This window comes from Cannabis sativa, chromosome 4 (assembly GCF_029168945.1).
Source record: "Cannabis sativa cultivar Pink pepper isolate KNU-18-1 chromosome 4, ASM2916894v1, whole genome shotgun sequence".
NCBI lineage: Eukaryota > Viridiplantae > Streptophyta > Magnoliopsida > Rosales > Cannabaceae > Cannabis > Cannabis sativa.
In genome coordinates, this window is record NC_083604.1 from 2,705,785 (window position 1) to 2,720,256 (window position 14,472).

At 31.9% G+C, this 14,472-nt stretch overlaps 1 protein-coding gene across 2 annotated transcripts; it reads right to left on the bottom strand.

Annotated features, from left to right (window-relative positions):
- Positions 1 to 9,610: 9,610 nt before the first annotated feature.
- Positions 9,611 to 14,013, bottom strand: LOC115714190 (plant UBX domain-containing protein 2). 2 transcript variants are annotated; one of them, XM_030642769.2, is made up of 4 exons: positions 13,842 to 13,978; positions 12,831 to 13,722; positions 10,606 to 10,884; positions 9,611 to 10,182 (listed from the first exon to the last, which is right to left on the bottom strand). In XM_030642769.2, the coding sequence occupies exons 2-4, from the start codon at positions 13,719 to 13,721 to the stop codon at positions 9,925 to 9,927; spliced, it is 1,428 nt and encodes a 475-aa protein (XP_030498629.2). In that variant the 5' UTR covers position 13,722; positions 13,842 to 13,978; the 3' UTR covers positions 9,611 to 9,924. The 2 variants fall into 2 exon arrangements, with proteins under 2 accessions (XP_030498629.2, XP_030498628.2); XM_030642768.2 differs by having other exon boundaries at positions 12,831 to 14,013.
- Between the last annotated feature and the right edge of the window lie 459 nt (positions 14,014 to 14,472).

The window sequence follows — 14,472 nt, forward strand, 5'->3', positions numbered from 1 at the left end:
TTTTAAAGAAAACTTTATTATCAAAACACTAGCAAACTACAAAGAATAGGAGAGATCAGCTTTACAAATATTAGCCAACCACTCAGAAAAGAATTGTAAAATGAATGGGTTAACTTGTTTTCAAGAATTCTCCTAGCTAAGCTATGAGCACATTCATTATTAGCTCTTTTTACATTAAGGAACTTTGTACAGGAGGAGAAAACCGGGTGTCTCTTTATCTGGTTTATAACCGAGTTAGCAGCACTAAGATAATTGCCTTTCGCCAAAAAATCGTCCACCAACACCTTGCAATCTGATTGAATCTCAAAGGGACTCTGCTTAGTTAACGGGCAAGACTTCAAAGCTGTAAGAACAGCCCCTGCTTCAGCAATAACCACCGCACAACAAATAGGGAGGAAATGCATACCAGCTGAAATAATATTTCCAGACCAATCTCTCCAAATATATCCCAGACCCACACCCTCCTTACCAGGATAGATAGTAGCATCACAATGTACACAAAAAACACCCTCAAGGGGGGCCAGCCAACGATCATGTTGTTTTTTTTTGTTATTTTCATGTTATTTTTATGAAATACCGTAAAAATGTAATGTATATATATATGAACGTAAAAGTATAATTTTTTTAATAGTACTTTGTGTAAATTTTTTGGAAAAAAATCTATACTATACCTTCCAAAATAGCAGTTTTCGTATACTTTCAAGTCACATTTGCGCTTAGGACCCATTCAGTTAATATCCCAACAACAATATTTTTTCTTTCTAAAATATACATGTTTTTTTTTAATATTTTTTCAAATAAACTATATATATTTTTAATAAAGGATCAATAATTTTTATTTTTTTTAAGACCTGCCCAATTTCAGGGCCAATCTAGTATGCTTCTTATTTATTTTAGCATCTAATAGAGTTTATATTCTATTATTTTTTTTTTTTTTATAATAGTGTACGTTATATTTAATAACAATATTTTTAAATTTTTTAAATTTTTTGAATAATTTAGAGTAATTAAAATAAAATTCAAACAACAAAATATTTAAAATTTATTTTAAACACTGTAAATTATTCAAATTAAATATTTACAATATATATAATCATAAAAAGAAAATTTAATTATTTTTTTATGCTAAAATTTTCTCAAGGTGTACTATAGAGAATTACCTAATAATGTTTATCTATACAACTCAACTCCTAAACCTAACGTTTTTCTTTTAATCACAATATGAGTTGTTCTTGATCGCAACGTTCGTACAAATTTAGGTACAGTTTATTAAAAATACTAATAATAATAATAATAATAATATATTAATAATTACGTACCTTGATTAAAAAAAAATAATAATTACGTACCTTAAATAACCCAAATACCTAACTACAGCATGTTAATCTTATCATTTTAATACTAATTAATTACTTTTTATCTTTTAAACATTAATTACCCAATGCCTAATATTAATTACCATTTAGTGTTATTATAGCATTTTTTTTTCATTACCAAACTAGCACACTATTAAAAATTAATTAAATTATATTAAACAAAATAGAAATAAAGAATATACCTAATTATATATATATTTTTTTATTTTTGATAAGAAACTTAAAGAAATTATGGTAAAAAAAAAAGTTTCATTAATTTTGATTTATGGAATGGAAGAACTAATTAACAACCTTTTTATAATTAAACTATGCTTAATGAAAAAGATTAATGAAGCTAAACTGCTATACCAATAATTTTTTAGGCTATGAAATAGAGTTGTGAACCACGTGCCTTAATTAATAATAATAATAATAATAATAATAATAAAATTACTTTTAGTTGTTAATAATTATTTAACTTTAGATATGGTTAGTTATCCAAGAACAATAAATTTGTGAGAAAACAGCTTCCAATAATTAATTACTACATTTATTTTTGGTCACAAAATTCGTAGAGGAGTAGGGCTATTATAGATTAAAGCACGTGTATATAAACAATTATGTACAATATTCAATTCAATAGTCTTGCTACTATCAAATAACATTACAAATAATTGTTACTTTGTTATTATCAACCAAAGTCACATGTGGTAAGAAAAAGAGTTGCCTAGAATATAAAAAGTTATTTATGTTTTCAGTTTTTAGAATTGTATTTTTAAAACTGAGAATATAAAATAATTTTTTGTTATTTTAAAAATTTAATATTATTTGACTCAAAATTTTTAAAACTATTTTTACTTAAAAAAATTAATATTCTATACCATACCATGACATAAACCCATTCTATCTTAGAGTAGACCCTTTACCCAGATTCGGACTCAGACCTCGGACCCCAAACCTTGGACCCTAGCCCGGATCCAAACCCAAAGCCCAGACTTGAACTCAGATCCTAGACCCTAGACCCCGACCCAGACTAGAACTTTGACACGGACCCGAACCATGACCCGAAACCGGACTCAGACCCAGATCCAAACATCGGACTAGGACTCAAACTCTAGACCAGGACCCGAACCTCTGACTTGGACCCCGACCCCGACTGTACCTAGACTCAGAACCAGACATCGGACCCCCGACCCCAAACCTCTATCTAGATCCAGACCTTGGACCACAATCTGAACTGGACCTGGACCAACCACAAACCCAAACCCAAACCCGACCCCGAACCCAGGCCTCAGACCCTGAACCTTAGACTCGGACCTCGACCCCGACCCCATACCTCGGACCTCAAACCCTGACCTGGACCCCAACCCCGACCCCAAGCCGCACTCAGAAACCAGCCCCAGACCCCAACCCAAACCCAAATCCTGGCCTGGATCTAGACCCAAACTCGAATCAAGACCATTTTTCGAACATGTTTGATTTAAACTGATATACAATATATGTTAAAATATAAAATCTAAATAGTAGAAACTATTTTTTGTAAAAATTTATATTTATATTAATATTATGTCTCTCTTTTGTAATAATGTATATTTAGTTATAATAAATCTTTCCTTTTTTTTTTTCTATAGTTTAACGTAAAATAGTTCAAGTAGCTAAACAAGCGAAACATGCATATGTGCAAAATGTTCTTTAATTAAACTATATTTTAAACACAGCAAATTATTTTTAAAATCTTTAAAATTAGGGAAAAATAATTTAGTTATAACTATAGTGTGTACATTCATTCTTAAAACATTTTTCAAAAAATAAAAATTTTGATAACAACAAAATATTATTTTCTATCTTAAGAAACAATTAATTTATTTCCACTACTTTATCTTATATCATTTTTTTCATTATTTTCTCACATTATTTTCTCTTTAATCACTTTTTCTCTCTTTATTTTCTCTCTCTAAAAGGTCAAGGTTTGGGGACTGGAGTCTGACTTCAAGGTTTGGGGTCCAAGTCGAGTGTCGTGGTCTGGAGGTCGGGTTTGGGTTTAAATTCAGGGTATGGGGTCGGCCGGGTTATGGGTCCGGGTCCAGGGGTCGAGTCTAAGGCCGAGGTTGGGGTTTAGGTTTTGATCTTGGGGTCTAGGCTGGGTCTAGGACCGAGGTATGGGTCCGGGTCCAGGGGTCGGGTCTGAGGCCGGGGTACGGGTCGAGTGCCAGGGTCCATGTTGGGTCAAAGTTTGGGGCCATGGTCTCGGGTTCGAGCCAAGTGTCAAGGTCCGGGTATGGGGTCGAGTTTCTCAGGTTTAAGGCTAGGGCCTGAGTTTGGGTCGGGTGCTGGTCTGAGTCTGGGTATGGGTCCGGGACTAGGATCCAGGTCCGTGTCAAGTGTTCATATTGAGATCTCAAAAAATTTAAGTATTTTCTTAGATAAAAATTATTTTTAGAAAATATCAACTAAATACGATTTGTATTTTGAGAACTTCAAAAATTATTTTTTGTTCTTACTTTTTAAAATATCAACTAAACATGGTTTTGAGGTATTTTTAACTCTTATTTTTTTTTTTTAGTAATATTGTATTGGTTTGGAGGATAAATAAAGAAAAGAGATAGAAAAGAGAAGATTTGAGTATGTGAGTTGGTGCAAATATATTTCACGTGTTTGTCGTTTATGCCTCCACTCCATGCATTCAGCCACATCTATCATCTATCTACCAAACATTTGGACAAATATTAAAACCACAAATTTAATAATTAATAAACCTTTTTTTCTTAAAAAAAAAATCAAAATAAATAAATATAATGTACTTTTTTTATATATAGTCCGCTGAATAATAAATACAATATTTTCTCTCTCAAAAAAAAATATTAATAATACAATGTACTTTTTTTTTTTATAAGTATAATACAATGTACTTGCTTAATATGAATTTTGAATTTTATGTTAGTCTATATATGTATTAAATATGATTAGCCAAAATATTTAGATATTTGTTTGACACAATGTGCTACATCATGTTCATATAGTGATGACACGTCTGTCTTTAATTTTATTTACTATTTAATATGATATTTTTTTTTTCATCTATATTATTATAATATTAGTTTTTTAAAATATATAGTTTTTTTTTTATTATTATATCATAAAAATAAAAAATTAGTAATGATATAACTAAATTAAGTATCAAATTATATGTTTTAATTAAAATATTATTATAAAATTTCGTTAATTATTCACAAAAAATTGTGTCTAATAGTAATACTATTGAGAAATATAATCTTTGAATCTACTATATAAAATATATCAAAGAGTAAAAACTAAAAGTTGTTTAAAAATATTGCTTAAAGATGAGTATTAATTAAAAAATATTAATTTTATTACAGAGAAAAAAATTGGTAGAGAGAAAAATAAAATATGTGAAGATTAAAATTTAAAAAAAAATTCTAATAAGGACAATTATAAAAATATTTAAATTTTTAATATAAAATTTTAATTTATTAAAAATTTAATGCAAGTAGTTCTTCTACTTTATTGTCAAAGCCTTTACTTATATAAATTTAAGATTATATTTCATCAGTTGATGAAAATTATGTTTCCCCCTCTTTTTTTCTTTTCTTTTCATATTATATACTTTATATAATTTTAAAAGAAAATGACCATTTTAGCCCTATTAATACCAAATTTGACAATGATGTAGTTACTTATGGTTATCTTTTTCATCCTACCAACTTAGTTATAATTAAATGTTATTTAAGATTTCTGTCTTTTAAAAATAGTCTTAAAACTATTTACAGTATTATAAATTAATTTTTTTGTCAAATTTTATCACACGTGACAAAAAAAATAATGACATAAATGTTTAGTCAATTGCCACATCGCCATATGTATAATTTTACATTAAAAAAATAAAAAAAATATGTATTTTTAAAAAATTATTAAACTAAAAATCAATTAAAGATTAAGAAAATTAATTAAAATTAAATTATTATTTTTGAATTAATTACACACGTGACATTGACATGACACTGACGTGACAACTAATTAAATAGTCATGCCATCATTTTATTTGCCATGTGTACAAAATTTGACAAAAATGAATAGTTGAAAGACTTTTTTAATTAGGAAAAGTTCAAAACCACAATAATACATGGCAAAAAATCATAAGTAAACTAAATGAAATTTTATATTGCACATATATATTTACCAATTTCATGTTTTTTTCTCTTAAACAATTTATATATAAAAGAAATCCTTAGTAATTGTTTAAAACCTATGCTATACCTATATATAAATGTTTATATTGTATTTTAAAATGATTATTTAAATAATCTCTGAATAAACAAATAAATAAATGAAAATCTTGAATCTATCCATAAGGTGATCCTTCAAACCAAAACAGAATCAAATATGGGTCCAGAAAAATCACAACTAGAGAGATAACATTATATTGGTTATGGCCATATATATACATATAGATATGGGCTACCTCTTGTCTTTTTAATTGTTCAAGAATTTTACTAATTAAAGAAACTTTACATTCTTTTTAACTTTTAATTGTTCAAATATGGGACCAATTTTACCTTCACGAGGAATCCGACAAGGGGACCCCCTTTCTCCATACTTATTCATTTTGTGTGCTGAAGGATTGACTGCCTTAATTCATCGCTTTGAATCAAGAGGATTGCTTCATGGTTGTAAAGTTGCTAACGGTGCACCCCGAATATCCCATATGTTATTTGCAGATGACAGTTACCTCTACTGCAAAGCAACTAACGCAGAGGCTACTAGAATCCAAGAAGTGTTGCAGAAATTTGAAGCGGCTTCGGGTCAGAAGGTAAATTTCTCCAAGTCATCCATCTTTTTTAGTACGAATACTGCTTTGGCAATCCGAAACGACATAAGTAACTTCCTGGGAATGACCATCGCTGGAGAGAACAGCTTGTATTTAGGCTTGCCCAGCACCATGTCTCGTAACAAAACGGCCGTGCTAGGTTTCCTAAAGGAAAGAGTTCGCAAGCGTATTCAAGGGTGGGAATCGAAGTTTCTTTCAAGGGCGGGAAAGGAAGTTCTTATCAAGACAGTTGCACAGTCATTACCTAGCTACGCTATGAGCGTTTTCCTTCTTCCGGTAGACATCGCTAATGACATGGAGAAGGTGATGGCAAAGTTTTGGTGGCAGTCCTCTGGAAACTCTGGGAAAGGAATTCATTGGCGTTCTTGGGATAAGCTTTGTATCCACAAAGACAAAGGTGGAATGGGTTTTCGCAACCTTCGGGATTTTAACTTGGCTCTTTTGGGAAAACAAGGATGGCGTTTAATCTCGCGACCTGACTCGCTAGTGGCAAAAGTTTTCAAGGCGAGATATTTCCCACAAGGATCCTACCTTAACTCTTCACTAGGGAACAATCCTAGTTTTGTGTGGCGCAGTATTTGGGAAGCTCAACAACTTGTTCTTAAAGGTGTTAGGTGGTGTGTTGGGGACGGTCGCGACATCCAGGTAGCTCATGACCCATGGTTACCATGTAATGACAATCCTTTCATCATTTCATCGCATCCTAATCTATTGAATGCTTCGGTCCACAACCTGATGAAAACCGATGGTGTGGGATGGGATATTGAGCTTCTTGAAGACATGTTTGAACCAAGGGATGCTGACCTGATAAAAAGCATACCTTTGGTCTCGGATCTCGACAAGGATAGCTTGATTTGGTGCTATGAAACTTCAGGTTTGTACTCGGTTAAAAGTGCATACAATCTTCTTCAAAGTCTTCATGGCAGATGGGACAACACTCAATCATAAACTTCTAATTTCTGGTCTAAATTCTGGAAGCTAAAGCTACCTCCAAAAGTCAAGAACACTGTGTGGCGAGCGGGTAGTAATTGTCTCCCAACCTTGTGCCGATTGCAAACAAAGAGGGTGAATGTCAGCTCACTTTGTCCTGTTTGCCGTTTGGAAGAAGAGACTATCATTCATGCTTTAGTGACTTGTTCAATGGTCAAACAAGTCTGGAACCGTGTGGGCATTGGTACATCTGCACTTTCAAGCCGACCGCTCTTTCTTCGGAATTTGGTGCATACAAGTTTTTGCAGATTTGGACATGGATGGTAAACTTCTTTTACCAATGCTCTGTTGGGCGATTTGGAGTGCAAGGAATGATTGTGTTTGGAATAGGAAGATGGTGGGAGTGGATAATATAGTAGTGTTAGCAAAAGGTTATCTTGATCAATGGCAAAGTGCTCAAAGCTCTCTCATTGAGACATCATGGTCTGGTCTACAGACGGGTGATAGGGCTGAGCATTGGACCGTTCCAACTGAAAGTAGTATCAAGATCAATGTGGACGCTGCTATTTTTGAGGAGGCTAATAGCTACGGAATTGGCTTAGTAGCTCGCGATCACCATGGCTTTCTACTTCAAGGCCGAATGGATCTTCTTGAGGGGCATGCTACACCTGAATTGGCCGAAGCAATTGGTTTGCGTGAAGCTTTGAGTTGGATCAAAGATCATGCATGGCAAAGAGTGATCATTGAAACTGTCTGCTTAGTGGTTATCCAAGCACTGCGAAGTTCTGTTCAAATGATCTCTCCTTTTGGTCAAGTTATTTCTATTTGTAAGCAACTCATTACTGATTTGCCTTTTGTTTCAGTGTTGTTTGTGAAACGATCAGCTAATGTGGTAGCTCATAACTTTGCAAGAGCTTCCATATTATTTCCTGGTCGTCGTTTCGGTATGGAGTCTGTTCCTACCGACTTGTTACCTTGTTTAGTAACTGATTTTGTTGGTTAATAATAATATCACATTTTCCATTAAAAAAAAAAGTTTTAAAAATCACAACACAACATCACATTTTAGCTCACTTCAACCTTTATTTTAGTTTTAATTTTCTAGTTAATAATAATAATAATAATAATAATAATAATAATAATAATAATAATAATAATAATAATAATAATAATTATTATTATTATTTTCTAGTTTTAATTTTCTAAAGAATTTAATTTTTCTCATATATGAATTCAAACAAAATAATTGAGACCTATTTTTCAAGAAAACTTAAAACTTATTATTATTATTATTTTTTTTTTTGCTAAAAGTCTCTAATGAAAAATTAGGAAATATCTTCTCCTATTCTTTCTTTAATATTATCTCTCTTAAAAATCCTAACTTTATAATATTATGTAAATTTCATTTTAGACTATTTGTTTTAGTAAATGATAAAATTGACCTTTTATTTTTTAAAATAATACTAAATACTCTGAATTGATTTTCTATCAAAATAAAACTAACAATAACCCAATCTAAATGTATTATAACAAAACTAGTTACGTTTATTACATTTGTTCGTGTTAGTAATTGTCTTCAAATTGGTTATATGAATAAAAAAATTATCAAAAATTAAGTTAAGAGTCCTATTTAAATTATTTTGAAAAACACAAGGTTCATTTTGTCATTTAACAAAACAAAAAATCTAATTAACAACTTTTACAAAACATAAAATCCAAATATTATTAACCTTATAATACAAGCAAATAAAATTAAAAGTTTCCCCTAATTGCATCAACAAATCTCTCCTGGATTTTTTTTGGATGAATTTTTCTTCATCTCACACTTGAATAATAAGTAGTAAGTAGAAAGTTGTACACAAATTGGATGAAGTTGAATTTATTGGACCCATGAAAAAATGAGATGCCAAATATATGGGGGACCATTTTATATACTCAAATTGTGGTGATTCAGAGATCTCAAAAAGGATTTGGATTATTTCTCCACGTGATATGTTAGTTTGTGTTACTATTGCCAAGAGAGGTTAACAATACTTAGCTTAGCTACCTTTCAAACTTACAAGAGTCAAAAAAAAATCTCAATCAAAATTAAAAAAATAGAGAGAGAAGAAAAGGCCAAACAAAAGAAAGTGAAATGGAAACACATGTTTATGCTCTCAAGTCTCAATCCTTATTCTTTAGAAAATAGTGTGTTTGCCCATTGTGTTCAAATGAAATATAATTAAGATTGTGACCACTAACCACACTTTTTAATATTTTTTCCATCACAAATTTGTGAACAAAGTTTTTATGTTACAATTTCTTTTTGTAATAATATTTTCATAACTTCACTCTCATTTACAAATTTGAAATGTTATTTATATTTCAATCATTAAAAGCCAATTGAAACTACCACTGACACATGATATATTTTTATTGGTCTAATTAACGCCTTAAATTTATAAACAGATTGAAGTTAAGTATTGCCACCAGGGAAAAAAATTAGCAAATTAAGTGTATAAAAGTTAAAACATAAGATACATAAAGTTACAACATCTACAAAAATTGTAAATGAAGAAGAAAGAGAAAAAGAAAATCAATTTCAATCCAAATTTCTTTACAAAGATAAAATGAAGAAATTAAGCCTTTAGGCTTCAATCAAAGGGCAAAAGCTAATATAATTGTACATTGAATCAATTATAAGTTGTGGAAAAAAAATTCAATAAATGATTTTTAACTAAGTTACAACACCAATGAGAGAAACATGAAGATTCTCAAGACAGTTTGAGTAAAAGATGTTACCCGAATTCAAGCTCACGTTGAAGAAACAGCTGAATCCGGTAAAAGTGGTTCGCTAATTTCTAAGAGTTCATTGCGCAGTCCTGTGAAAACAATGGAGTCTGTTTCGCTCGGTCTGAATTTGATAAGAGCTGAAGGGACCAAATCCTCTTCCTCTAGTGTTGTTTGTTTCCCACCTTCTGTGGGAAAGCAAGGGATTACTCGCCGTTTGATATTTACCGGATTTAACAGATGGAATTCCAAACTGGGTTCTTTCAGAGATGAGCTGACAAACTGAAGATAATAGAGAAATTAAATATGAGACACTTTAAAAAACTATATGAAATCATTTGCATTACACAAAGAACACCAAACTGGCACTAGATCACAGATTTTTGTTTCTAAAATGTGATTTATTCGTTTCCTTCTCAGGCCGAACAAGTTCCCCGAAGGGTCAAAACTCTTGCCTAAAATGAGCAAGCCTAGCAACCCTTTTATAAGCAAGCATGTTTTCCCCTTTTTCTTATTGTGTTGAACTTAAGAGTGGAGACAATAAGGGATTTTTGTTCAACTTGCCAACCGTGTTCTAACGAAAAAACACCTAACTTCCATATTCGGCAATGTTACCACATTAGATTCAAAAGTTTATTTGGTCCCAACTTATAAATAAATAGACAATGTTTATAGTCATTGTATAAAGGAGAGGGAATGACTAACCTCATAGAGGGAACTTGTTGGCTCAAATGGAGAGAAAATAGCTTGGAGCACTACACCGTCGGGAAATTGGACACGGATGACAGTTTTTGTATACCTTTTTCTAGCAGCTTTTGCTTGCTTTTCCTTGAGTGACCTAGGGATCAAAAGCTGAGAATCTGCAAGCTTTTTCCTTCTCATTTCAGCTTCTCTTCTCACCTCTTCAATTGACATTTTATAGAAAGAATCCGGTAGCTCTATTTTAGCTGCTAAGTTCTCGGAGACAGAAAAGAACACCTTGGTCTACACAAAACAAGAATTAGTTGTAGGTCAAAGATGATACTTCATTGATACTAATGGAGGTAAAATCATGATAGAGTACAATAGCCAGTAAAGACCCTTTACAGAAAAACATCAAATACATTTAAGACGAAAAAAAAACTATATAAGAAGTTGAGCTTTTCCTGTGATAAGCCGGCAAGATAAAAGTAACCGTAGAAACATTGGTTAACGATCCCAATACTGTACAAACAAAGCTATTCTCATCATTTTATCAAAACCGCTTCTTCTACTAATTAGCTATTCTCATCATTACATTCATAAGCATTGGTGCAGCTTGTCCGCACCATATCGAAACTAAAAAGCCCCTACCACAGGCAGAAACCTTGCAATACTTTAATTATCACAATTACTGTAATCACACCTGTTATTCATTGATGTTTTCCTCTCCTACTGCTTTGCAACAGTGTCAGAATTACGACGTCCACAACGATGACGTTGCTTATTTGTGGCACTTGCCAATGTTTGGCTACTAAACCTATATCCAAATTGACCTAACCATCACGGAAAGACCTTTAGACAACTTTTGCAATTTTCCAACCAAGCAAATTAATCAACTAACCTAAGCTTTCATATGTTAAAAGTAGTACCCTAAAATATTCAAATACATAGCTTCTTATAAAGCAATAATCTACACCAAATAATAGCAGCCAATTTTCTAAATCTAATCAACTAACCTAAGCTTGCATATGTTAAAAGTACCCTAAAATATTCAAATACATAGCTTCTTATAAAGCAATAATCTACACCAAATAATAGCAGCCAATTTTCTAAATCTAATCAACTAACCTAAGCTTGCATATGTTAAAAGTACCCTAAAATATTCAAATGCCTAGCTTCTTATACAACACTAGTCTAGACCAAATAATAGCAGCCAACTTTCTTTCAGTACATTTCTTTTTCTGTTTTTCAAATTACATATCTATTTTCTTTGTAATTTAATGTATATGAACAGCTAATATTGCAAATAATTAGTCCTGTCTAAACAATCTCGTTTCACATCTAATTAGTTTTCGCGAAATAAATTGCAGTATTGTCCCTACATCTACATGCCCTATACAAACTAGAGGTTAAGAGCTTATGATCATCATGCCTTCCTTGCTAAGAAAAATCAAAACTCCCATACAAATTTTTGGTTTCGAAAAGTATAATTTCAAGTGATTAGAAGTAAGCTTCGGTTTTTGAATAAACACAACAATGAATTGAACAGGGCCGGTGACACTTACAATAAAGAAATTAAGATAAAAATCTAGTTGGCTTTTTGCAGAACAATTTCATTCATTACATGTCAAGTTAGAAAAAACAAGTTACAGGGCTTTTGCCAAACAAGAGAAACAACTCCTCGAACATAATTTCATCGTGTCATACCATTATTAGTATAATTAAGTATCAAAGTTTACATATTTTAATTAAATAATTATTATGAAAAAACCGCTAACAATCTGCAAGGTGCAACCTCGTGGTGGTACTAGGGTGCCTAATAGCAAATCTCATCCAAAAAAAAGACAAACACCTTATTAGATGAGTGTTTTGTAAAAATAGGCTTTATGAAATTTTTTATTAACAAAATAACTTTAAAACAAATTTTATTAACAAAATAATCTTGATCACAGAAACGATTATGAATTACTGTACAACTATAAACAACCATTATAGTGGCAAAACAACCATAGATTTACACTGACCATCATGGTCATAAAGAGTAAATTAAGTGAGATTATTTTACAAATTTAGTATTTTACATTGTTAGTTGTCGAATTTCACTTATTAGATTCATGCAGAAATTTTCTGTAAGCTGATCATAACATCCCTATGCACTATCAAAATTTTACCAAACAAAGAATTTCTAAAATACAAAGTAATTCAAAAACAGAGAACAGTAATGCAGAGATTATCAAATATGAACATACCTGTCTATCAATCTTCTTTGGCTCAACTTTTTCCTCCAAATTACCAGAATCAACAGATGAAGAACTGGTCATCTTCTGCTGTTCTTCTTTTGGCGGTTCAAGTAAATTCACAGCATACTTAATCAAACCAATTCCATCCTCCAAAGGAACAACCTCCATTGATGCCCACATCTCCCCATCTTCTTCCTTCAAAGAAAATCCCACAGCCTCCAACAATTCAACCCCTCCAACAACATCCCCAATCGCTTCCCTTATCTTAGGATTACCCATTCGAATCTTCCTGAACTTTGCGTTCTCCGGTTCTTTAACTATGTTCTTCAACAACTTTAGAATAATTTCAATCGACCCAGCTGAAGGCTTCGCCGAAAGAAACCCTCCAACGCGAGCCTCCAATTCATTTCTCGATGAATCAATCCCAATATCGACCGATCCCGATTCCAAAGCAGTATTACCACTCTCACCGCCATTAACACAGGTATCAACGTGTTCGGAAACCTCTTCCTCAGACCCATAAACTTGATCACAAATCGGGCATTTGAATACCTGTGGAGAAAACCCATTTCTACATCTCTTCCCAGAAGTGACCAAAGACTCGAAAGGGTCGAACCCATTGGAAGTCTTGGGTTTTTGAGGTGAAGGGTCTGGTTTTGGATTGGAAATCTGAGTTTTGGGAGGTAAAGGCTTGGAATTGGAATTGGAATTAGAACCAGAACCCGATTGAGGAGTGTTCAAAAGGCGAGAAGGAATGGGATTGGAAGGAGTTGAAGAAGAAGAAGTAGAGGATGATCCAAGAACCCTACCTTGGCCCTTGAATTTACCAGAAGATGAAGAAGAAATAGAGCTGTTGACTTTTTTCATGAAGCCTTTGACCTTGTCTTTAACGTCGTCCATTCTGCAAAGGAAAATCAAGAAGAAGAAGAATACTTAATGAGTATAGAATGAAGGTATGTGTAAAAGGATCGAATATATGTAACTTAATTTGAAATATTAGAATTTGTAAAATAATCTTACATAATTTAATTTACAAGTTTATGAATTATCCAATTTAATTAAATTTAATTCAATTTAATTCGTAAATTGCGAATATATAAATTAAATTAGACTTAAAATATGAAACTCAATGTATTGTAAGAAAAATAGTGAGATTTAAATTAGATCAATATCCTTATTCTATGAGACTATAATAATAATGAGTGTGTAAGACTTATTATTCAATTACAAACCTAATTGTGTCAAAATTAATGTTGACGTAGCAATTAGCATTCTTTTCCTTATGGTTTTCGGTTTGAAACAATATATACTAAAGTCATGTCATCTGACATGTGATTTGTCTCTATTCTTATAGAGTTTTGTTATTTTGTGTCAAAGTGTTTTTGTTTGATTCTCATCATGGCGTCTAGTAGCCGATCTACCACCGGTTTGGAACAACAATGGAAGGATATTTGTTTGGAAGAGGAAGAGGAAAACGAGGTGGCTTTCGAAGAAGAGGAAGAGGAAGAGATTGAATTTGATGATCGTTGGTGTCTTGTTGGGCGCTTATTGACTGGGAAAATATCTGATTTTCAGATATTTCAAAATATGATAGCGGATTTATGGAAACCCGGGAAAGGCATGTATATCAAGATTCTTGAGCAAAACCGAT